Raw genomic sequence first — 26,239 nt, forward strand, 5'->3', positions numbered from 1 at the left:
AGTAAAAACTGTAAAAAAAAGAACGCTCCCCTTTCCCATGGTAACACAAGCTCCAATCACGATCGAGGAGCGAAACAGGCACCAAGATAATCCCGCCCACTTAGCTCGGTTCCAGGGGGGCCAAGTAAGTTGCTGTGCGGACAGCCTGGAATCGCCCCCCACTGAAGGGAACCGAGTCGACCTTAGCTCCCTTCTGTAGTGCGAAAAGCCCCTATAAGCTCTTAACACCTTGTTTAAGGTAACTGCAAAGTTGTTGGGAACTAGCGGGAAGGGAGTTGTTTATTTTAGCTCTTTTTGTAAATGTTAGAATTTATTGTTTCAGGGCTTGCTATGTATGTAGTTGATGGGAGTTCGTTTGGGGACCTTCATCATCTTGGATCCCATTCACCAAGCCTCTGAAGTCTTCATAAGCCAACCACCAGTAGGAAGAATTGGACTTGGCATTTATCAGTAGATGGTCAAGATGAGGACTTGACATGCAACCTAGAAGGACTGTACATTGTTAAAAGTTAAATGTTAATGTTAAAAGGGTTATTTGTTAAGGAAGTAAACCATTTCGTTTTAAAATTTAGTTCTTTGCAACTCCTTCCAAGTTCTGCCCCACAGAACCCACAGTTAGAGGTTACACATTGCCAGCATGAGGAGGGAAAATCCGCCCTTGCGGGACTCGCTGGACCTCCCTGATTGGCAGGTAGCAACCTGGTGAGTCAAGGGATGCCAAGTAATAAAGTAATCAAGGGCAAGGAGGGCTAAGTGGCAGGAAAAGATGACCTAATGCAGCGAACGCCGGTGTGGCTGGCTAGACTGCTCCACTTCAAGATTCAGGAGGAGGTGCTGTATTAAATGTCCCTCCCCGCAAAAAACAACCCCAACCCTTTAAGGAAACATATCAAGTTGGATGCCAGTCTATTTCTTTCTGTGCGGCTTTTCTACCAGCAGGGAGTTTTCTTTTTTTAATGCAAGGGAGATTTACATAGATATAATCCTCATTTATGGACTGAAATGGTACGGTCCGTTCTGTCCTCACGTTGCCCCTCCATGGTGTTGGGTGTGTAAATTGGGCCTTTGTCTGGAGATTCTCTAAGAAACGGATGAAGAGAGAATGGAGAGAGGGGTCCCTTGAGACAATTTGTCCTTTGGCGCCTGAGGCAGGATATATTTTTATGCCATGCTTAATTGTAAACTCCGCTGGCCAGACTCCTCTTTGCCTTGTGACTCAACAGCAGGAATCGGCCATAGCCTGGCCTTTTAACCAGCGGTGGGATCCAAAAATTTTAGTAACAGGTTCCCATGGTGGTGGGATTCAAACTGTGGCGTAGCGCCAATGGGGCTGGGCGGGGCGACGCCTGACAGGGGTGTGTGGCCGGGCATTCCGAGCGGGGCGCTGTGGCAAGGGCGCAGCCTTTCGCCGATCACTTGAAGCGAGGAAACAGAATGCCGCGCCCAGGCGCAGGCTGCCATGCACGCCAGTGCACCTCCTGCTAGACTGCTTCAAGTTCTGCGCGCTACTGCTGAGAGGAGGGGCGTAACTAAGGCCAAAATCTAGTGGCAAAATCACCAATTAGTAACCCCCTCTTGGCACACACAAATAATTAGTAACCTACTCTCGGGAACCTGTGAGAACCTGCTGGATCCCACCTCTGCTTTTAACCATGCTGCCTCTTATCCTAAACCTGTGTACCCTCTGACCTGGGAGCCCTGCTGCATAATTCTACCTTCTGTCAACACTCAATGACATAGACAGGCCGTCTCCCATTCAGGCACCTACAACACCCAGACCTGCCTTCCCTCAGCCATTACGGTGTCATGTTCACACATAACTTGGAAACTGTGTTGGGCACTCGTTTGCCTCATAATCTCTCCACACATGGCGCAAAGCTGGGCAGCCGTCTCTGAGACGCACTCCATTGGTCATGCAAACAGGTCTAACAGCATCTTCAAGGCTAACAACAAAGATTCCAGAGCTCACTTCATCAGATGCATGGGACGTACTTCATAGGTGATGTATTTATATTTAAAGTTACGAGCAACAGAAAGGTGGGTGTGGAGAGACGTTCCAGACCGCAGCTAGCAGCCTGGTACCAAAACATATGCTTTAATGTTGGGGGAGGGGGGTGGGGGTGGGGTGCAAAGATCCAGTTCCTGGGGCAAAAAAGGAATTCCTCATCCAGGCTTAAAATTCAGCTTCCTCCTGCTCTGAGCCTCACCAGGAGGTGACCGAGTGTGAAGAGGGAAATTAAAAATGGAGATTGGTTGCGAGGTGGGCAGAGGGGGATGATCAAAGGGGAAGCAGGTTAATTTCCTCTACAAAAGGAAGCAAAGTTAATTGGGTTGCAGGGAAGAAAAACTTGGTGGAGGGTTGACTCATAGAATCGTAGAGTTGGAAGAGACCCCCAAGGGCCATCAAGTCCAACCCCCTGGAATGCAGGAACACATAATCAAAACACTCCTGACAGAGGGCCATCCAGCCTCTCTTTAAAAACCTCCAAAGAAGGAGATTCCACCACACTCCAAGGTAGTGCGTTCCACTATCAAACAGCCCTTTCTGTCAGGAAGTTTTTCCTGATGTTTAAGTGGAATCATCTCTTTTCCTTCACCTTGAACCCATGACTCCTGGTCCTGGTCTCTGGAGCAGCAGAAAACCAGCTTGCTCCCTCACCAACATGACATCCCTTCAAATATCTAAACACAGCTATCATGTCACCTCTTAACCTTCTCTCCACCACACTAAACATATCCAGATCCCTAAGTCTCTCCAGGTAGGGCATGGATTCCAGACCTTTTACCATTCTGGTTTCCCACTTCTGGACCCGCTGGTGAAAGGCCTAGCCTGGTCTAGTTTAGACCACCCCAACCACATTTCGCACCACTCCAAGCTGCAGGGGGAACCCAGGTGGCCTGGCTTCTTTTCGCCTTAACCAAGCCACAAGCTGATTTATGGCGACCCCACAGGTTTTCAAAGCAAGAACAGTGGTGGGATCCAAAAATTTTAGTAACAGGTTCCCATGGTGGTGGGATGCAAACAGTGGCATAGCGCCAAAGGGGCTGGGCGGGGCACGACGGGGGCGTGGCTGGGCATTCCGGGGGCGGGGCATTCATAATTTCTCTGTTACTGTAAAAAACTCTTACTGCAAAAAAAAAGTTCCTAATTTCCAGCTGGTATCTTTCTGTCCCTAATTTAAACTCATTATAGCAAGTCCTATCGTCTACTGCCAACAGAAACAACTACTTCTCCTCTAATTGACTGCCTGTCAAATACTTAATGCTTTCAAATGCTTACTTTTGTTTCTAGAAATCAAAAGAAGGATACTTTTCTTAAACCAGGAACTTTACCATATTTCTAAAACATGTTTTTAAAACAGCCCAACAGGGAGAATTATCCCGTTTTCTACCTTCGCTAACCAGCCACGTAGGAAACAACAGGACTTTATGATTTTTGGACCTAGTGGAATTTCTAACGGAAAAGCAGACCCAATTAGTAACCCCCTCTCGGTACACACAAATAATTAGTAACCTACTCTCCGGAACCTCTGGATCCCACCTCTGGGCAAGCAGTTGTTAGGTGGTTTGCCGTAGCCTGCCTCCATGTCACCCTGGTATTCCTTGGAGGTTTCCCATCCAAATACTAGCCAGGGTCAAGGTTGAGAGAGTGACTGGTCTACCCCCAACCTGCCCCCTTCCCACGTCATGCAAGAAAAGTGGGGGAAAGCAAAAGTAATCCCCTAGGCCCGGGGGTGGAAGATAGCCAGCCATCTGGCCGAGAGACCAGAGATGCCTCTGTTATCTAAGTACCAAGCAGACAGGAAGGAAAGGAAAATAGCATAGAGCTCAGAGGCCCCTGGCAGGTAACCAGCCCCCAGCACTGAGCACTCACAACCAACCTAACATTTCCCCCTCTTTTTTTTAATCATCCAACGCACAGGTGTCAAATTCGCGGCCCTCCAGATGTTATGGACTACAGTTCCCATCATCCCCTGCCAGCATGATGCTGGCAGGGGATGATGGGAACTGTAGTCCATAACATCTGGAGGGCCGCGAATTTGACACCTATGATCCAACGGGACAGAGAACTCTGAGAGCTTGCGTGACGCCGTGGGTTCTTTGAGGAAAAGGGATCGTGTGGCTTTGGGATTGACACTGGACCCCTGGGGTCCTTATTGCCCCTTCCCCACCAATCCTGCTCCCTGAAGTCACGGGCTCCCGTCTTCTCTCTTTCTCTTTGGAGAGAGAGTGAGCCAGAGAAAGCGAGACAGGAAGAAGGGAGGGGAGGGGGAGCTGCTATATAGGGGAAGGCTGTGGCCAGAGGCATCACTGAGAGCCTCACCCCAGCCAAAGATGCTACTGCCGGCGCTGCTCACATTTTTTCTCTTTCTCCGGAGCATCCCTCGGGCCAGAGCAGGACCATCCAATGCACACCAGATCACCAAGGGGGTGGTGAGTTCAGGATGCAACAGAAGTGTGGGGGTTTTTTGGGGGGGGGGTGAGCAATTGTGAATCCACTGTGGGTTAAAGGGATTTGGGAGGCAGGACCCCTGAGTTTTCTAGGAAGAGGAAAAGATCCAATTTTAGAAAAGGGGGGAGAGGAGGAGCTAGGTTAGCTGGATTCTTTGGGGGAGCCCCTAAGGGGGAAATGGGGCGCAAAGAGCTAGAATGGAGGAGCAGGGAAACTAAAGCAGCCAAAGGCTCATAAGAAGTCTTGAGGATGTAATAAGAGGGGTACAGAACTCCCGGGTTCTCCGGTGGTAGGGAGTTTGTAGCTATTGCCTTTTGTTTCTTGCCCCAAAAGAGAGGATGCCAGAGTGGGAAATTGATCTGTCTCCTTAGGGTTTCATGTTACAGACCGCCTGCAGCTGGGAAAGAATTGATCCCTTTAACACCCCTTTTCTTCCCCCCCTCCCCATCCTTCGCCTAGAGACAAATTGCCTCTTCCCACTTGTTTCTGCGATCAGATCCCGATTCATTCCTGGTTGCGATCCGTTCCTGCTTTTCCCTGCCCACAGGAGGAGAGTAAAGAGATCCGCTCCCTGTCGTTTATAATTGGATGGCTACTTTTTAGCCACCTTTTTAACCATCACGAGAGAAATCTGATTATTTGTGGACAGAAAAAGAGGAGAGCTTTCCGACTATGCAAAACAGGTTTCTGGTGAGGACGGAAATCCTTTTGCTTTGAGGTATATGCAAATCTGTGCTCTCTGCCTCTAAGAAACTTGGTTGGTCACTAAAACTTGGTTAGTTGGTTAGTCACTAAAAAACTTTTTTTTAATGTAGCATTAATAATCTCAGACCCTTGATTCTATAGAAATCCAATTAATAAAGGCAAGGAGGATCCATGGCTGCAATAGAGCATCATTTTTCTTTGCAACAGTTCCGCAGAGGCATAACTAGGGGAAATGAAGCTTGGTGCAAAATCTGAGTTTTGCTGCCCCCCCCCCCCATGTTAGTTGGTGTTTTTGTATTTTTTTGTGTTTTTCAGTTTTTGGGCTGCAGGGGGCGCAGTTTTTAGGTTAACAGCATCAAAATTTCAGGGTATCTTTAGGAGACTATCCTGATGATACCAGCCAGGCTTGGTGAAGTTTGGCTCAGGGGGTCCAAAGTTATTGACTCTCAAAGGTGTAGCCCCCATTGGAAAAAATGGGGGATGGGGCACCCCCTTTGGGAGTCCATAATTTTGGACTCCCTGAACCAAACCTCACTTAACTTGGGTGGCATTATCAGGAGAGTCCCCTGAAAACTTCCTGAAATTTTGGTGCTGCTAGCCTAAAACCTGCACCCCCTGCGGGCCAAAAACTGAAAAACACTACAAAATACAAAAAACACCTGAAATTTTTGCTGCCCCCCAGGTGCGCGCCCGGTGCAACGCACCACCACCACCCAGCCCCCTTGTAGCTTTGCCTCTGAGTTCCCGCTCCCAAAGGTTGGACAGTCTGGGGTCCATCTAGCCCAGGGGTCTGCAACCTGCGGCTCTTCAGGTGTTCATGGACTACAAATCTAGCCCAGCATCCTGTTTCACACAGTGAGCAAGTAGGTGCCCTACAAGGCCAACAGATGGGGCCCAGAACCTGAGAGTTTCCCCAGATGTCACACACACACACCCCATCTCACATTTGTATTCAGAGGTCTACCCTTTTAATGCCTGTTAGGTTCACTTGCTTACATCTGTTACTGTTCAGTAAAGAACTCGATTTTGCCACTCACCTGCTTGACTCTTGCGGTCAGGATTAATGGATGGGAATAAATGGCGTCGTGTTGGGCAGCGGCCCGAACTAGATGGCCTCGGCCTCCTCCGGCTTCATGGCTCCCTTTCTCCTCCCGCATCAATTCCCCCTCTCCAGAAACAGACCCGACCCGCTCCTTCAAAGTTATTTTCAGTGAGACAAAACGCAATGAATATTTCAGGATGGTTTTTGGCATGTTTCAAAAGTGCTTTATTATAAATGATTGATAAAGTACTGGCAGGAAACTACACCTTCCTCCCAACATCTGGTTTCCTGTGCTCACCTAGCTATTCTTGAGCGGAAAAGAGGGTTCCACTCATCAATTAGATATCAGGATCTAGCCTGGCAAATCTTTCAGAGTAATGTTCCATTTACAACTTTTTTCCCGACGTTTCCCCTGGAAAATAATTTCCACCAGCATCTTTTGGCCTTTCTAAAATAGATCGGCACCCACCCTGTCCATCTGGAAACTGCAGGGGTGTGTGAGCATGCATAATATATACAGATAGATAGATATATATAGGACTGAGAGAGAATGGCCAGCCCGGAAATGGAGGCAAAAAGGGTTGTTGTGGGGAGGTCATGGGGGTCCAGAGAAACCAGGGGGCGGCTCTTGGATTCCTCTGATGCCTCCATGGGCTGAAACAAAGGAGTCTTTGAACAGAGTTAGGGGCTGTGATGAATTGGGAATTCCTGAACCTCGGAGAAGTAAACCCTCCACTAGAGAGGATGTTGTTGAGAAGTTCCCTCTTCTAACCAACACTCCTGCTATGGCCTATATCCGTGGTGGCGAACCTTTGGCACTCCAGATGTTATGGACTACAATTCCCATCACCCAATTGGCCATGCTGGCAGGGGCTGATGGGAATTGTAGTCCATAACATCTGGAGTGCCAAAGGTTCGCCAACACTGGCCTATATTGTAGACTCACCAGGACATACCCGGTATGAGGTGGAATAACGAATACTGAGAGTCAGACCACCTGATCCAATATTGCCTGTTCTGACTGGCCGCAGTTCAAACAGAAGTCTTCCTCACCATCTCTAATTCCATTTTTTTTTTACCTCATGAACTTCTGCCTGTCATGAAGCTGCTCAGGGTAGAAGGAGTTGGAAAAGGGGGGGGAACCCTTTCATTTCAGTGGCAAGGGTGAGGATGCCTGAGGCTACGACCCGGTTGCCACTCCTTGTTGCCCAGTACAATAAGAAGAGTTTGGATTTATACCCCACCTTTCTCTCCTGTGAGAAGACTCAAGGTGGCTTACAAGCTCCTTTTCCCTTCCTCTCCCCACAACAGAGTTCTGAGAGAACTGTGACTCACCCAGCAGTAATGTAGGCGTGCGGAAACACATCTGGTTCACCAGATAAGCCTTTGCCACTCAGGTGGAGGAGTGGGGAATCAAACCCGGTTCTCCAGGTTAGAGTGCACCTGCTCTTAACCACTACACCCCGCTGGCTCTCCACCACTAATCCTACTGGCTCTCATCCTCGCTGTGCAGAGGCAGCCAATGGCAGACCGCCTCTGTTAGTCTCTTGCTTTGAAAACGTACCGGGTTGCCATAAACCAAGCTGTGACTTGACAGCTCTTCATCTCCTATTGATAGGCCCTCTCAGAAATTACTAACAAAGAGCCTAAGAGGCAAATGTTATAGATAAATAAATGTTATGAGAATTTGTATTATCGAAGGCTTTCGTGCCTGCAATCAATGGGCTGTTGTGAGCAGTGGTGGGATCCAACAATTTCAGTAACAGGTTCCCATGATGGTGGGATTCAAACTGTGGCGTAGCGCCAATGGGGCTGGGCGGGGCACGACGGGGGTGTGGCCAGGCATTCCAGGGCAGGGCATTCCTGGGCAGGGCTGTGGCAAGGACGCAGCTGCTGTGCCAGTCCTTGGGCGGGAAACGAATGCACGCAGGCGCAGGCTGCCACGCACGCCGGTGCACCTCCTGCTAGACTGCTTCAAGTTCTGCACGCTACTGCTAAAAGGAGGGGCGTAACGAAGGCAAAAATCACGTGGCAAAATCACCAATTAGTAACCCCCCCTCGGCACACACAAATAATTAGTAACCTACTCTCGGGAACCTGTGAGAACCTGCTGGATCCCACCTCTGGTTGTGGGTCTTCCAGACAGCATGGCCAAGGTCTGATTGCTTTTGCTCCTAATGTTTCGCCCACATCTATGACTGGAATCTTCAAAAACACATCTCACTGTGACATACCTCTGAAGATGCCAGCCATAGATGTGGGCAAAACATTGGGAGCAAAAACTATGGCCACAAAAAAATCCACAACAGCCAGTTCTAAGAAGAGCTGTGGCTTCGCCTCCCAGTGGCTTCTTGATGGTGATTCTTGCAATATGGCGTTTCCTGTATAATTTTTCGCCTTCCTCTCAGAAAGGCAGATGATTTTGAGCTCCCTATCTTTGTGGCTTTGGCATTTGTTAGGCTTTGCCAGCCCCGGTGGTTCACACTTCTTCTCTTTTGTGGTTTCTTTTTGGGGAAAACATTCTTGTAAATATGGTGTCCTACCACGGAAGCCAACTCTCAGAGTCCTGCTTTAGGCCTAGATTTTTCAGCCTTTGCAAAGGGCCCTCTTAGTTATACTTTCATGATCCTTTTCCCCCCCATGCATCACTGGGAAATAGTTGAACAATTCACAGAAGCTGAAAGGGAAGTTGGCAATCCCCTCTTTACGAGTCCAACAAATAAATTCGGAGCACCCCATCTGCACCGCCTCCCCCATATTTTCGGTTCTCTTTGGTGGTGATTATGAAAGTAATATATATGGCATATATGAAAGTAATATATGTGCATTTTTACAGCTGACTCGACAAGGATAATGAGTTGGGGCCATCAAGTGATAGACAGGAGGGTCTGATCATATGCCCCTTCTCAGAGGTGGGATCCAGCAGGTTCTCACCAGTTCCCGAGAGGGGATTACTCATTATTTGTGTGTGCCGAGAGGGGGTTACTAATTGGGTCTGCTTTTCCGTTAGAAATTCCATTAGGTCCAAAAATCATAAAGTTCTGTTGTTTCCTATGTGGCTGGTTAGCGAAGGTAGAAAACGGGATAATTCTCCCTGTTGGGCTGTTTTAAAAACATGTTTTAGAAATATGGTAAAGTTCCTGGTTTAAGGAAAGTATCCTTCTTTTGATTTCTAGAAACAAAATTAAGTATTTGAAAGTATTACGTATTTGACAGGCAGTCAATTAGAGGAGAAGTCGTTGTTTCTGTTGGCAGTGGACGATAGGACTTGCTATAATGAGTTTAAATTATGGACAGAAAGATACCAGCTAGAAATTAGGAACTTTTTTTTACAGTAACAGAGAAATTATTAATGCCCCGCCCCCGTCATGACTGGCCACACACCCCGTCATGCCCCGCCCAGCCCCATTGGCGCTACGCCACTGTTTGAATCCCACCACCATGGGAACCTGTTACTAAATTTTTTGGATCCCACCACTGCCCCTTCTGCTGTCTCCTCTATCAGTCCACCTTGCACTCAGAAACTGCAGCATTTAAAGCGTCTTTCTTTTCCGTGGTATCTTCAAACACAGTATGGCAAGCCACAGGTGTTAGGAAGCAGGATTGCACCTTTTTGAGTCTGTGGAGACATTTGGAATTCTGACACTGGGTGGTGGCGGATTAAGGCACAACCACAAAATGGCCGCTGCAGGAGATGGAGGCTCACATACTGAGGAAGCCCAAGCACAGGGAAGAAGAGAGGCAGTTCAAAACTTCCTTCTGCCCTGAGCAGTTTCATGACAGGCAGAAGTTTGTGAGGTTAAATTATCCCCGTTTTCATACTGAGGAAAATGCCACCTCCTGATTTTCTCCTTATTTTCTCCTTGAAGGTATAGATTTTCTCCTTATTTTCTCCTTGAAGGTATAGATGTTTGAGCCCATCGTCTCACCCCTAAATTCGCCCTTGGTTATGTTTTGACAGGAATGGTTGACCCGTTACGGCTATCTTCCTCCGCCAGACCCCATGGCTGCCCGCCTTCAGACCCCAGAAGAACTGGCAAACGCAATCAGGACCATGCAAAGATTTGCAGGAGTGCCTATGACTGGAAAACTGGGTATGCTTGGCGTTAGGGGTATCTGGATATCTGTGTTCTCTGAGGGAAATGATGGCAGGGTTGAGGCATTTGGGTGTGGGAAGGCATATACTAAAATCACAATTTTTCTGGAAGTTTCCTGGGTCAGACCCAGATGTGGGATCCAGCAGGTTCTCACAGGTTCCCGAGAGTAGGTTACTAATTATTTGTATGTGCCGAGAGGGGGTGACTAATTGGTGATTTTGCCACGTGATTTTTGCCTTAGTTACGCCCCTCCTCTCAGCAGTAGCGCGCAGAACTAGAAGCAGTCTAGCAGGAGGTGCACCGGCATGTGTGGCAGCCTGCGCCTGCGTGCATTCGTTTCCCGCTCAAGGACCGGCGCAGCGGCTGCGTCCTTGCCACAGCCCTGCCCAGGAATGCCCCGCCCACGGAATACCCAGCCATGCCCCCGTCGTGCCCCGCCCAGCCCCATTGGTGCTACGCCACAGTTTGAATCCCACCACCATGGGGACCTGTTACTAAAATTTTTGGATCCCACCACTGGTCAGACCTCATCTTGGATACTTGTGAAACAGTAATAATGAAGTAGTTTCAAATTGCTGATCCTCAGAAACGAGTTGGGTCAGCCCTGGTTAGCACTTGAATGGGAGACCCCCAAAGAAATTTATTTTATTTTATTAAATTTCTAGACTGCCCCTCTCCTCTCAGACTTGAGGCGGTTTCCAACATCAGACACCAATGCAACAATAACCTCTAAAACAGTTAAAACTATTAAATCTATTAAAACTATAAATTTGTTTACAAATCAAGATGGCAGATTATCCCTATTATTGAGACCCCCTGGATCTCAAAGGAGGTCAAATTAAACAAACAATTTGCCTGGATAAAAGGGGATGAAAAGATAGAGGAATGGTGGGGGAGGCCAAGATAGTAATGGTTGCTATGCAGAGACAGGCAATGGCATAAGAACATAAGAACAAGCCAGCTGGATCAGACCAGAGTCCATCTAGTCCAGCTCTCTGCTACTCGCAGTGGCCCACCAGGTGCCTTTGGGAGCTCACATGCAGGATGTGAGAGCAATAGCCTTCTGCGGCTGTTGCTCCCGAGTACCTGGGCTGTTAAGGCATTTGCAATCTCAGATCAAAGAGGATCAAGATGGGTAGCCATAAATCGACTTCTCCTCCATAAATCTGTCCAAGCCCCTTTTAAAGCTATCCAGGTGAGTGGCCATCACCACCTCCTGTGGCAGCATATTCCAAACACCAATCACACTGATGCGTGAAGAAGCGTTTCCTTTTATTAGTCCTAATTCTTCCCCCCAGCATTTTTCAACGAATGCCCCCTGGTTCTAGTATTAACCACTCAATAGCGATTCCCACCAGAAAAAGGTCAAAGTAGGGAACGGTTTGGGAACTCAGCTGTCCAGAACCGTCTCTGAGATTATCTCCTTTGTAGACGCCCAGACAGTGGAGATGATGAACCGGCCCCGTTGTTCCCTTCCGGACATTATTGGCACTTCTGAGCTGATGCGTCGCCGGCGCAGGAGGAGACGTTACGCTCTCAGCGACACCGGCTGGAAAAAGAAGGACTTAACATGGCAGTAAGTCTGCCCCACCCACCTCTCTCATCCAGCGAGTAAGGTTCCGGGTGTAAAGCAGTAAGCTGTCTTGTTTTTCTGTGCATTTCCCAATCTACGCAGCTTTCCTAACATCTGCTTTTTTCTCTCAACATACGTTTAATTTGCTGTCACCCGTCCTCCTGTGGTTTATATTCACCTAATTGCATTTGAGTTACCTCAGCCTTCTCTTTTTTATTATCTGCTTCACTTGAATGCCTGTATGCTCCCATTCTACCACATTTCTGTTTTTCCCAGGTCCCGTGTTTTCCCTTGCTCTGTCCAAAATGTCCGTTTACAAGGCTGCCACTAATACGCTTCATTCCCCTTATTTCCATTTTCCCGCTGCAGCGTTCGCTCCTTCCCGCTCGACTCCACCCTGCCGCACGATCACATCCGAAACCTTTTTTTCTACGCTTTGAAGGCGTGGAGCAAGAGCTCGGCCTTGACCTTTCGCGAGGTCCACTCTGGAGATGCTGACATTCTGGTGGATTTCAGCCGTTCCTACCACGAAGACGGATACCCCTTCGATGGGCCCGGAGGCACCCTGGCCCACGCCTTTTTCCCCGGTGAATACCCAATTGCTGGCGATACCCATTTTGATGATGAAGAGACGTGGATCTATGACCCAGAGAACAAAGCACCAGGTTTGTTCAGAACTACGACGTTCTTTGGGGGAAGCCCTGGATTTGGACCCTAAGAACATAAGAACATAAGAACAAGCCAGCTGGATCAGACCAGAGTCCATCTAGTCCAGCTCTCTGCTACTCGCAGTGGCCCACCAGGTGCCTTTGGGAGCTCACGTGCAGGGTGTGAAAGCAATGGCCTTCTGCTGCTTCTGCTCCCGAGCACCTGGTCTGCTAAGGCATTTGCAATCTCAGATCAAGGAGGATCAAGATTGGTAGCCATAAATCGACTTCTCCTCCATAAATCTGCCCAAGCCCCTTTTAAAGCTATCCAGGTGAGTGGCCATCACCACCTCCTGTGGCAGCATATTCCAAACACCAATCACACGTTGTGTGAAGAAGTGTTTCCTTTTATTAGTCCTAATTCTTCCCCCCAGCATTTTCAATGAATGCCCCCTGGTTCTAGTATTGTGAGAAAGAGAGAAAAATTTCTCTCTGTCAACATTTTCTTTCCCATGCATAATTTTATAGACTTCAATCATATCCCCACTCAGACGTCTCCTCTCCAAACTAAAGAGTCCCAAACGCTGCAGCCTCTCCTCATAAGGAAGGTGCTCCAGTCCCTCAATCATCCTCGTTGCCCTTCTCTGCACTTTTTCTATCTCTTCAATATCCTTTTTGAGATGTGGCGACCAGAATTGAACACAGTACTCCAAGTGCGGTCGCACCACTGCTTTATACAAGGGCATGACAATCTTTGCAGTTTTATTATCAATTCCTCTCCTAATGATCCCCAGCATAGAGTTTGCCTTTTTCACAGCTGCCATGCATTGAGTTGACATTCCCATGGAACTATCAACTAAGACGCCCAAATCCCTTTCCTGGTCTGTGACTGATAGCACTGACCCCTCGATGATTGTGATCAGAAATCTTTATTGGCAGACAGCAGCATAGCCTAGAGAAGAAGCCAGTTCTAAACCCTGGCTCTTCTAACTCCCTTTTAATGCCCAAAAGGTGCCCCCCTCCCTTCTGTCCCCAGGGACATAAAAGCAATGCATTACAATGCAAGAAGGTGACAATCAGTCAACGACAGAGAGGGTTCTCAGCCCAACTGGCACTTGGGCACAATCTGCATACTACAGGTTACAAAGTGCAAAGGCGGCAGGAAGCCGCAAGTCCGGAAAGCACAGTATTATTGCAGAAGCCCTGTTTGATGTCAGGGGCGCTTTGATGCCAGGGGCGCTACCTGACAATGCAGTGGGCCTTTGAGAAGAAAGCTGCCACAGGTTAAAAAAAATTCTCTCTCTCTCTCTCTCCTCTTAGATCACGGCACAGATCTCTTTGCTGTCGCAGTGCATGAGTTTGGTCACGCTCTGGGGCTGGCTCACTCTTCGGCCAAGGAGTCCATCATGATCCCCTATTATCAAGGCCCCGTAGGACTGCCCCACGACTATCGGCTCCCTTTGGATGATGCCATGGGGATTGAACAAATCTACGGTGAGGGGCTCACGTGCTCTCAAAAAAAAAAATAGACCCTGCAGTAGCTTTCTTTCTGACTTAGCCTTTTATCTCACATTTGCTGCCTTGTTTTCTTTCTCTCTTTAATCAAATGAAGCGACCCAGACAGGTGACAAGTGGGGAACTCTATACAATGACAGTTGTCAACTTTGGGTTGGGAAATCCTTGGAGATTTAAGGGATGAAGGCTGAGAAAGGCAGAGTTTGGGGCACCCAGGATAATGCCCATCCTCCAAAGCAACCATTTTCTCAAGGGGCACTGTTCTTTGTCACCTATAGATCAGTTATAATTCCAGGAGATCTCTAGGCCCCACCAAGAGGCCGGCAAACTATAGAAATACAGTACAATGCAGTCAGTTAAAAGATGAAATGACCGCTTCAAGAACAGCAACAAGAAAAAAGAAGCGGCTCTTGGTGCATTTCAAAGGAGAGGGGAAATTGGCTCACTAACTCACCTGTCGTTTTAAAGCACACCAGAACATAGCGTCCTCTGGATGATTTAGTGGGGTATAAATATAACAAATAAAAGCTAATATGCCTGAGCAACAGGTCAGCTCCTTTACGGACTTCCCCTTTTTGCCCATCTGTCTTCCACTTTCCCTTTTAACTACTTAATTTGTTTATTATTTTTCTCTTCAGCTTTCAAAGCATTTCCTGTCGCTTCCAATCATAGAATCGGAAATGACAAAACACATTGCCCCACAAATGAGAAAGGCTCTTAATCTAAACTTCTTGGTTCTTTCAGTCTTCTATACAGACACATATTATTTCTCTTACTTATTTGTTTACTTTGGGCTTGGGTAGGAGTGGGCTCTTCTCTGCCTTTTGACATGTTCCTGAGAGCCAGCGTGGTATAGTGATTAAGAGCAGGTGGATTCTAATCTAGAGAACCAGGTTTGATTCCCCACTCTCCACCTGAGTGGCAGAGGCTTATCTGGTGAACCAGATGTGTTTCCGCACTTCTACATCCCTGCTGGGTGACCTTGGGCTAGTCACAGTTCTCTCAGAACTCTCTCAGCCCCACCTACCTCACAGGGTGTTTGTTGTGAGGGGGGAAGGGAAAGGAGCTTGTAAGCCACCTTGAGTCTCCTTACAGGAGAGAGAGGTGGGTATAAATCCAAACTCTTCTTCTTCTTCCTTGTAGGTAAACCCCACCCTGGTTCCCGTCCAGACGACGACACCCCAATGTTACCGGTCCCTACAGCACCCCCCATGCCTGACCTACCACCATTCAGACCTACACAACAGTAAGTGTGACTTTTCCTTCTGGCCCTGAGGAATCTGCTTTCTCTAACCTTCATTTTCCCATCTTGCTCCTCAGAGTATATTAGTGACTTAGCCAGAACTGACATCAGCATGCCCTCAGGTGGGGCCATTGCGAGGGTAACTGGTGGGGGCCACTGCCACTCACCTGTTGCCCAGGTCCCTGCCCTGCCACCTGCTTGTGTGACTTTCTCCCTGTTTTCAACTGGGTCTCCATTACCCAGGCTCCCTTCCGTATGGACAATCCAGGATTACTGGAGAGGAGCATGCAGGTGGTTCAAGAATGGGTGGTGTTTGGGCTGAGGCAGTACTGACTCAGCCCAACCCTGTGCTACCCAGTACAGTTGGAAAAGGGGCATGTAGGAAGACAGCAGAAAAAGGACTCTAGGGCAGGTGGGTGGGAGGGAAAGGAGATGTCAGTGGAATCTTGTAGAAGAAGAAGAAGAGTTTGGACTTATACCTCACCTTTCTCTGCCATAAGGAGACTCAAGATGGCTCACAAGCTCCTTTCCCTTCCTCTCCCCACAACAGACACCTGGTGAGGTAGGTGGTGCTTGCGAGAGTCCTGAGAGAACTGTGACTAGCCCAAGGTCACCCAGCAGGAATGTAGGAGTGCAGAAACACATCTGGTTCAACAGATAAGTCTCTGCCACTCAGGTGGAGGAGTGGGGAATCAAACCCGGTTCTCCAGATTAGAATCCACCTGCTCTTCACCACTACACCATGCTGTTGGGAAGAGGAGAGGGGGCCCAGGTACTGTCTGGCCAGGGCCCTCCAAACCCTTGAACTGGCTTCGGCTCTAGCTGTCGTTCTTCTGCTGACGAGCACTAGCCTTCTCCTGTTGTTGAGCCTCAAGAGTAGCTGCCAGCCCTACTGCGGCTAGAGGGACCCACAGGTAAGTCCACGGCTTCCAAGTGAGCAGAAACAAGCCCTCAAAGTTTCTCTCTTTCCCTTCCAGCACGCGCCCGCTATCACCTGAACGCTGCAAGGCCCATTTCGACGCCATCGCCAACATCCGTGGGGAAATGTTCTTCTTTAAACGTAAGGATGCTTTTCCCAAACCGTCAGGCATGGCGGAGGGGACAGGCTGAGCTTCGTGGCCTGCTGTTCACCCTACCGAGCAAACTAGCCTTCCATAGCATGAGAAGCAGGGACTCCACTACCTGTTTCTTCTCAAATATGTTGGCCACTTTGTGCCCTTGTTTACACATTTTTTACTGGTGCCTCAGCTGCGTACAAAGATGCTTTACGTGGAATCGGATCATGGGTCCGCCTGACTCAGAGCTGTCTGCTTAAAGAGCCAGCATGGTGTAGTGGTTAAGAGCAGGTGCACTCTGATCTGGAGAACCGGGTTTGATTCCCAGCTCTGCACTCCAACACGTGCCAGCTGAGTGACCTTGAGGTAGTCACAGTTTTTCGGAGCTCTCTTAGCCCCACCCACCTCACAGGTCTGGCTGGCTTCTATGGTGTAGTGGTTAAGAGCAGGTGCACTCTAATCTAGGGAACCAGGTTTGATTCCCCGCTTTGCCACTTGAGCTGTGGAGGCTGATCTGGTGAACCAGATTAGCTTGTGCACTCCAACACGTGCCAGCTGGGTGACCTTGAGCTAGTCACAGTTCTTTGGAGCTCTCTCAGCCCCACCCACCTCACAGGGTGTTTGTTGTGAGGGGGGAAAGGAAAAGAGTTTGTAAGCCCCTTTGAGTCTCCTAGCAGGAGAGAAAGGAAGAATATAAATCCAAACTCTTCTTCTTTTCTTCTTCTTTGACTGTGGCTCTTGAGCCCTTCAGGCAGCGAAGGGTCTTTCTCAGTATTATCTGCCCAAGATCCTTTAAACTGAAAATGCCAGGGATTGAAACCTGTAACCTTTTGTATGCCAATCAGATACTCTGTGAGTAAGCTACAGCCTGTCAACAGGGTGGCGAAACTCTTTGGTATCAGTTCTTCTCAACTACTTAGCACAACGATATTCCCGCTGAGGTGGGGAGCAAGAGGAATCCTCATCCAACTCCTTTCTAATTTGTACAATACATTTCCTAGAGCAGGGGTGTCGAACTCAATCGCACAGGGGGCCAAAACTCAAAGCACACTTTAGGTTGCGGGCCAAACAGGGAACCAGCAATTTCAGTAAACATACACTCATTTTCCCACTGGTTTGAAAAGCTCTATTTTCAGAATCAACTTTTATCTCGGCCATTCTTAGGGGCTAGCTTTGATTTGAAATTAGGGTTGTATACTTCAACAGGCCCTTGATCTGACGTAGGTAGCCTATAAGGCAGCTGCTGCGATGCATTATGGGATTTGAAGTGTGTGTTATTGGTTCTTCATATCACTGGGCCATTAAAAAAAGATATATAAAATGATCTTGCGGGCCGGATATAATCGTATGCTGGGCCGGATGTGGCCCACGGGCCTTGAGTTTGACACATGTGTCCTAGAGCAACATGACAACTCTCTGATCGGTGATGGTCCATCATCTTTGGCACGGCGCTCTTTCTGTTCAGAGTCTGTCTCTTTTGAAAGGCTTGAAAGTTGTGGGTTTAGAAGGGGTGGGGCAGATGTTTCGTTTCTGACCTCATTAACGGCAACGTCTGATCTTTCACAGAAAAACACTTCTGGAGGATGCAGCCCAGCCGTAACCTGGTTTCTCTGGAGCCGGCACAGACTCTAACACGGTGGTTCTGGGAACGGGTCTCCCCAAACGATTCTCAAAGTCTATATCGATCACGGTGTAATGTAACGCATGAACGAGCAGCTTCCAATCTGTATCTCTCTTTAATTGGTGGAGGTGAAGCAGTGGAGTGTTGAGTGGTAAAACTTGAGGCCTCTTCAAAAAAGCAAAACAGCTTAATGTTAAAAAAGAGTGAGGTGGGGGAGAATGAAGTACTACCATTCCAGAGAAAAGGGATTGGGGTGGGGGTGGAGGGAGCCATATTTTTCTGGCTTTTAATGCAACCATGAGCATCCAGGTGCGCTTAAAATCTTTAAAAACCCATCTGCAAAAGGCTGGTTGTACAATATGATTCAACTAGAGGAGGAGGAGGAGGAGGAGGAGGAGGAGGAGGAGGAGGAGGAGGAGGAGGAGGTGGTGGAGGAGGTGGAGGTGGAGGTGGTGGAGGAGGAGGTGGAGGTGGAGGTGGAGGTGGAGGAGGAGGAGGAGAAGGAGAAGGAGAAGGAGAAGGAGAAGGAGAAGAAGAAGAAGAAGAAGAAGAAGAAGAAGAAGAAGAAGAAGAAGAAGAAGAAGAAGAAGAAGAAGAAGAAGAAGAGTTGGGTTTATATCCTCCCCTTTCTCTCTCCTATAGGGGAGACTCATGTGGAGGGAGGAGGAGGAGGAGGGGAAGGAGGAGGAGGGAGGAGGAGGAGGAGGAGGGGGGGGGGGAGGAGGTGGTGGAGGAGGTGAGAGGAGAAGAGGAGAATGGGAGAAGGAGAAGGAGAAGGAGGAGAAGGAGAAGGGAGGAGAAGGAGAAGGAGAAGGAGAAGAGGAGAAGGAGAAGGAGAAGAAGAAGAAGAAGAAGAAGAAGAAGAAGAAGAAGAAGAAGAAGAAGAAGAAGAAGAAGAAGAAGAAGAAGAAGAAGAAGAAGAAGAAGAAGAAGAAGAGTTGGATTTATATCCTCCCCTTTCTCTCCTATAGGAGACTCATGGAGGAGGAGGAGGAGGAGGAGGAGGAGGAGGAGGTGGAGGTGGAGGTGGAGGAGAAGAAGAAGAAGAAGAAGAAGAAGAAGAAGAAGAGTTGGATTTATATCCTCCCCTTTCTCTCCTATAGGAGACTCAAAGGGGCTTACAAGCTCCTTTCCCTTCCTTTCCCCACAACAGACACATCATGAGGTAGGTGGGGCTCAGAGAGTTCAGAGAGAACCGTGACTAGCCCAAGGTCACCCAGCAGGGATGTAGGAGTGCGGAAACACATCTGATTCACCGGATAAGTCTCCGCCACTCAGGTGGAGGAGTGGGGAATCAAACCCGGTTCTCCAGATTAGAATCCACCTGCTCTTAACCACTACACCATGCTGGCTGTCCAACCTCAACATAGTGCAACCAACTGCATGCTCATGCTCACCAGAGCAATTGATGCATGTGTTAGCCAGTTTGGAAGTTACCGCACCATGTGAAGAACGTTTTATTTTTTTCAAATTATCTCTCATTGTACCTAATTAGAATAAATTAACTTGAATATTTAGAAGCATTAACTAACGCATTAGCTGTGCATCATTGATAGGTCATGATTTTAGTTGTTTTGTTGGTTGGGAGGGTGGCGTTGTTTAGTGTTTTACATATGAGCTTGCCGTATAGTAAACTAGAACAGGGGTCTGCAACCCGTGGCTCTGGAGCCGCATGCGGCTCTTTCAGCCTTATATTGTGGCTCCGTGTGGCCTGGAGGTCAGAGGTTAGCGTGGGCGTGTCCCTCCAGGAAAGGTGAGTGGAGGGGCCAAACTGGAGGCGGCTCCGTGTGGAGCTGCCTCTCTGGCTCAGTAGATCTTCGGGGCTGTGGAAAACAGGTCCAAATGGCTCTTTGGGTGGTAAAGGTTGCTGACCCCTGAACTAGACCAATGGTCCATCTGGGCCAGTACTATCTAATCAGATCGATGGTAGCTCTCCAAGGTGCTAGAAAGAGGTCTTTCACAACACATACCACCCAATCATTTTAACTGCCAATGCCAGGACTTGAACCCTTGACCTTATGTATGCCAAACAGATGTTCTACCGCTGAGCCACCTATTTACCTTCTATTATTTTAAGATTGATTTTTTATAATTCATACAATATCTCAGAAGCATCTAGATATAGAAGCCAATTTATTAAAAAATTACCCACTTTGGGGAAATCTGTAGTAGAGGGAAATGGGATGATTAAAAGAGTTTTTCAAAATTTTGAACACCAGCATGGGGTAGTGGTGAAGAGCAGGTGGATTCTAATCTGGAGAACCAGGTTTGATTCCCCACTCCTCCGCCTGAATGGCAGAGGCTTCTCTGGTGAACCAGATGTGTTTCCACACTCCTACATTCCTGCTGGGTGTCCTTGGGGCTAGTCACAGTTCTCTCAGGACTCTCTCAAGCCCCACCTGCCTCACCAGGTGTCTGTTGTGGGGAGAGGAAGGGAAAGGAGCTTGTAAGCCACCTTGAGTCTCCTTACAGGAGAGAAAGGTGGGGTATAAATCAAAACGCTTCTTCTTCATAGTAGTTGTTGTTTCTGCAACTCTGCTAACATTTTTTTCCAGCTCACCATACTTTCTTTCCCTGCCTTTTCAGGATCATACTACTGGGTCTTCCATGAGACGCGGGTCACTCCAGGCTACCCCCGGCCAATATCGGATCTCGGCCTTCCTGACAACACGGTTGTGGGAGCTGCATTTGTCTGGCCTCACAATGGCAAGACATACCTCTTAGAAAAGAATCAGTACTGGCGCTATGACGATCAGTTGGGACGCGTGGAATCGGGGTACCCGAAGTCTGTCAGTCTCTGGGAAGGGGTACCCACAGATCTGGATGACGTCACTCGCTGGAATGACGGTAGGTTTCGGGAGAAACGTACTCCCTACAGAGAAAGTGGAACTAGTTAGTTAGTTAGTTAGTTAGTTAGTTAGTTAGACAGACAGACAGACAGACAGACAGACAGACAGACAGACAGACAGACAGACAGACAGACAGACAGACAGACAATACATTGTTGTTTCACTTTTCAAATGAATTCATAAAAGATATGAGGCCACAAGATTCTCTTGTTGGCTTGTCTGACTCTAGCATTTACAGAATTTTTTAAAAAACCCTCAGAGCTCTCTCAGCCCCACCCACCTCACAGGGTGTTTGTTGTGAGGGGGGAAGGGCAAGGAGACTGTAAGCCCCTTTGAGTGTCCTGCAGGAGAGAAAGGGGGGATAAACATCCAAACTCCTCCTCCTCCTCCTCCTCTCCCTCTCCCTCTTCTTCTTCTTCTTCTCCTCCTCCTCCTCCTCCTCAAACATTTCAACTTCAGTTAATTCTGACTCACCACAGGTAAGTAGGAAAGTGACAACAGGCCTGCCGCTCAGTTTAAAAGCCCACCCAAGCAAAAAATCATGCATCGATGACTGAAACAACGGCAGCAGAAGGGGAATTTGACAACTAATGAGCAGACACATTAAAATTGATGCTGCTCAGGGAGATCTGCTTTGAAGGCCTTTGTTGGGGGAAAACTGCTTATTGTAAAGCAGGATGTCTTGACCTGGACAGCCCCGGCTAGCCCAATTTCATCCGATCTTGGAAACTAAGTGTAGTGTAGTGGTTAAGAGCGGGTAGACTCAAATTTGGAGAGCCGGGTTTGATTCCCCGCTCAGCCACTTGAGCTGTGGAGGCTTATCTGGTGAACCAGATAAGCTTGATCACTCCAACACACGCCAGCTGGGTGACCTTGGGCTAGTCACAGTTCTTCGGAGCTCTCTCAGCCCCACCCACCTCACAGGGTGTTTGTTGTGGAGGCGGGGGAAGGGAAAGGAGATCGTCAGCCCCTTTGAGTCTCCTTACAGGAGAGAAAGGAGGGATATAAATACTACTACTACTACTACTACTACTACTACTACTACTACTACTACTACTACTACTACTACTACTCCGTAGGATCAGCCTTTGTTAGTTCTTGGGTGGGAGACCACAAAGGAAGCCCATGGTTGCTATGTAGAGGCAGGAAATGGCAAACCACCTCTGACTGTCTCTTGCCTGCACGCCCTATGGAGTCTCCATAAATCAGCTTCCCACCCCAAGCAAGGAAGATCCTAAGTTCCCTGCAGCTGGTAGTTTCCCAGTTCGTGCAAAATGGATGCCCATAATAGATGGTTGAACGGGAGACATCCGCCAATGGCACTGCTGGCCACAGGCGACGTGACGTTTTCTCTCAAATCTTGCAGCAACACATTCCAACCCGAGTCCTCTCTGTCCTCCTTTGCAGGCAAGACGTATTTCTTCAAGGGGACCCAGTACTGGGGTTTTTCTGGAGGCAACGTGCAGTCGGACGCTGGCTACCCCCGCTCCGCCTCCCAAGACTGGATGTACTGCCAGGGGGCTCCTACTTTGTCCCCACCAGCCCCCAGGCACGGAACAGGCCAAGACAAGGGGATGTGCATCTGTCACGGGTCTGCAGGGAAGTTGGCACCCCTCTCGGCTTGGATCCTGGCCCTGATCTGGGTCTTATGCTGACTCTTCATCAGCCGCCAAAACAATGCACTTTGCACACTCACGGAGGAGATCAAACGGGGTGTGTGTGTGTGTGAAGGGGGCGCATCTCCTGAGAACATCTTCTCTCCCCTTTTGATGGTGCTCTCTTGAATCTCATCTTTGGTCTACCTGGATCCTGTGGACATTTTCTCCCTTAGCTCCACGGCTAGTTTCCTAAAGGGGAAGATGCGGGAGCATCAGCCTCCATGGCGGGCAAATATGGGCCATTGTTTTCCAAGGGTAAAAGAAGGGTTCTTTGCAGATGCTCAGAGGTGCTTTCATTTTTGTATTATTTTATGCATCACAAGCCTCCGTCCAAAGCCTGCTCGACCCAACTCGCCCACCTAATTCCAGTCCTTCTGCCAACTGTCCTTCCCCAGTGGCATAGTGGTTAAGAGCAGGTGCCCTCTAATCTGGAGAACCGGGTTTAATTCCCCACTCTGCCACTTGAGCTGTACAGGCTTATCTGGTGAACCAAATTCGCTTGTGCACTCCAGCACATTCCTGCTGGGTGACCTTGGGCTAGTCACAGTTCTTTGGAGCTCTCTCAGCCCCACCTACCTCACAGGGTGTTTGTTGTGCGGGGGAGGGAAAGGGAAAGGAGATTGTAAACCCCTTTGAGTCTCCTTACAGGACAGGAAGGGGAGATATAAATCCAACTTCTTCCAAACTCTTCTTCGTACTGTCATTTCAAGGCAGGGATGAAACTCAGAAGTCACTTTAGCCTGTTCACATCACCAACTGAGAGATTGTTTGTCAGACCCCACCCGCACCCCCGCCTGACACACAATTCTTCCTCATAAACAGATGAAGATTTCAGGAAGTTATTCTGCCCCAAAAGGACTCTGGCTAAGGAGGGACTTGCGTATCTCCCAGATACTAGGGATGTGCCCCTAAAAAATGTATGGTATGTTTAAAATTCAGATTTTGGGAAGAGCATAAATACTGGTATTCGGTGTTGTAATTGCAGGAGATCTCCAGCCGCCAACTGGAGGAAACAGAGGCCCTGGAAAAAGGCCCCACCCCCCTGGGTGGGAAGAAAAGAAAAGAAGAAGAGTTTGGATTTATATCCCCCCTTTCTCTCCTGTAAGGAGGCTGACAATCTCCTTTCCCTTCCCCCCCCCCCTCCACAACAAACACCCTAGCCAGGAGGTATGAACTGCAGAAGAGCTCAAAGAATTGTGAACAAACCGGAGGTCACCTAGGCTGGCATGTAACCAAGATGCACCAGGCTTATATCTGGTCTCACTCAGACTCCAGCCTCCACAGCTCAAGTGGCAGAGCGGAGAATCAAACCCGGTTCTCTAGATTAGAGTGCACCTGCTCTTAACCACGACACCAGGGGTCTTCAAACCATGGCCCTCCAGATGTTCATGGCCAAGTGGCAGGGCTGATGGGAATTGTAGTTCATGAACATCTGGGGGGGGGCATAGTTTGAAGACCCCTGGTGTAGTGGTTAAGAGCAGGTGCCCTCTAATCTAGAGAACCATAGAAGCCAGCCAGACCTGCAGCTCTGTTGGGCCAGGCAGAAGAAGAAGAAGAAGAAGAAGAGTTTGGATTTATATCCCCCCTTTCTCTCCTGCAGGAGACCCAAAGGGGCTGACAATCTCCTTGCCCTTCCCCCCTCACAACAAACACCCTGTGAGGTAGAAGAAGAAGAAGAGTTTGGATTTATATCCCCCCTTTCTCTCCAGGGAGACCAAGGGTGGCCCGACAACCTCCTTGCAGTTCCCCCCTCACAACAAACACCCTGTGAGGTAGAAGAAGAAGAAGAGTTTGGATTTATATCCCCCCTTTCTCTCCTGCAGGAGACCCAAAGGGGCTTACAATCTCCTTGCAGTTCCCCCCTCACTACACAAACACCCTGTTTGTTTTAGATTATTAAGATTATTAGCAGCTGTGAGCCTCCTTCTCTGGACTGGCCCAGGTTTTTGCAGCCATGAACTACCTTCCTGTTGCCCAGGAAATCTGTGAAGGGTAGGGGAAGCCCTGGCATCCTTAAAATGTTTGCCCTGGATATTTGAGACTGCAAATAAAATGTTTTTGGGGGAGGGAAACAATGCAGAAAACACCTCAGGGAAAATGTTTTATTTCCCGCCCAAAAACGTTTTAAAGTGTCTGTGTGGATAAGAGCCGGCGTCTGCTCAGATCGATAACGGCTCTCCAAGGTCTTAGGAGAGATCTTTCTCAATCACCCCATCACCTGACCTTTTTCTCTGGAGATGTCGGGGCTTGAGCTTGGGACCGTCCGGGTGCTAAGCAGATGCTCTGCCACTGAGCCACAGGCAACACAGACCGTTTGCCAGAAATGTCTGCCTGTTCAGGTCAAGGCCCGTGGCCAGAAATATTGGGGTGAGGGTGTACTAAGGACGGCAGGGGGAATCTCCATGCAGAACCTAAACCGGAGACCCTGTTATTTATTTGAATTAAATATGAATAAAATAGAATTGAATTTTATAACATTTGAATGTATCTGTCCATCCCACTGCCTTTGTATTTGTCAGACAGAAACCTGGGAGGCGGGAACAGATGTGCTTCATACTGATCAGATTGGATAGAATATAGGTGTCAAACTCGCGGCCCTCCAGATGTTATGGACTACAATTCCCATCATCCCCTGCCAGCATGATGCTGACAGGGGATGATGGGAACTGTAGTCCATAACATCTGGAGGGCCGCGAGTTTGACACCTGTGGGATAGAATACCACTTGTACCAGGTTCTGTATGTTCAGTACCAAAAATGTTACCTTTTTAATGAAAGCCAAAAATTAAAGGAATATTCCGGAGCGGGGGGCTCTATTTCCTCCTGTCCCCAAGGCTCACAGCCAAACAATAACCACACAGGAGGAGCTGCAGGCATGTTTGTGACTTTCTCTGTTTAAAGGTGCTGACAGAGCCAGCGTGGTGTCGTGGTTAAGAGCAGGTGGATTCTAATCTGGAGAACCAGGTTTGAGTCCCCACTCCTCCACCTGAGTGGCGGAGGCTTGTCCGGTGAACCAGATGTGTTTCTGCACTCCTACATTCCTCCTGGGTGACCTTGGGCTAGTCACAGTCCTCTCAGGACTCTCTCAGCCCCACCTGCCTCACAAGGTGTCTGTTGTGGGGAGAGGAAGGGAAAGGAGCTTGTCAGCCACCTTGAGTCTCCTCACAGGAGAGAAAGATGGGGTATAAATCCAAATTCCCCTTCTTCTTCTTAAAGAGGAGAACTGAGCAGTGGGCAAAAAACCTTCTGCAGCGTACTGGGCTCTGAGTCCCGGGGGGAAAATCCGTTCAGGGGAGAATCCTTTCAGGAAAAGGATGCTGGTCCTCTTGAACTTCTAAGTCAAAGAAGAAGAAGAAGAAGAAGACGAAGAAGAAGAAGAAGAAGAACAAGAAGAACAAGAAGAAGAAGAAGAAGAAGAACAAGAACAAGAAGAAGAAGAAGAAGAAGAAGAAGAACAAGAAGAAGAAGAACAAGAAGAAGAAGAAGAACAAGAACAAGAACAAGAACAAGAAGAGGAGGAGGAGGAGGAGGAGGAGGAGGAGGAGTTTGGATTTATATCCCCCCTTTCTCTCCTATAGGAGACTCAAAGGGGCTGACAATCTCCTTGCCCTTCCCCCCTCACAACAAACACTCTGTGAGGTAGGTGGGGCTGAGAGAGCTCCGAAAAGCTGTGACTAGCCCAAGGTCACCCAGCTGGTGTGTGTGGGAGTGCACAGGCTAATCTGAATTCCCCAGATAAGCCTCCACAGCTCAGATGGCAGAGCAGGGAATCAAACCCGGTT

General features: G+C 48.6%; 1 protein-coding gene across 2 annotated transcripts; it reads left to right on the plus strand.

Moving 5' to 3' along the window:
• Positions 1-4,308: 4,308 nt before the first annotated feature.
• Positions 4,309-22,931, plus strand: MMP25 (matrix metallopeptidase 25). 2 transcript variants are annotated; one of them, XM_048517869.1, is made up of 10 exons: positions 4,309-4,434; positions 10,162-10,294; positions 11,729-11,873; positions 12,240-12,535; positions 13,838-14,011; positions 15,176-15,278; positions 16,253-16,335; positions 17,897-18,073; positions 20,538-20,798; positions 22,208-22,931. In XM_048517869.1, exons 1-10 carry the CDS (start codon positions 4,336-4,338, stop codon positions 22,453-22,455), a joined length of 1,719 nt encoding a protein of 572 aa, XP_048373826.1. In that variant the 5' UTR covers positions 4,309-4,335; the 3' UTR covers positions 22,456-22,931. The 2 variants fall into 2 exon arrangements, with proteins under 2 accessions (XP_048373826.1, XP_048373827.1); XM_048517870.1 differs by lacking the exons at positions 4,309-4,434; positions 10,162-10,294 and having other exon boundaries at positions 11,800-11,908.
• Positions 22,932-26,239: the final 3,308 nt, after the last annotated feature.

Source organism: Sphaerodactylus townsendi, linkage group LG15 (genome assembly GCF_021028975.2).
Source record: "Sphaerodactylus townsendi isolate TG3544 linkage group LG15, MPM_Stown_v2.3, whole genome shotgun sequence".
NCBI classification, from domain to species: Eukaryota; Metazoa; Chordata; class Lepidosauria; order Squamata; family Sphaerodactylidae; genus Sphaerodactylus; species Sphaerodactylus townsendi.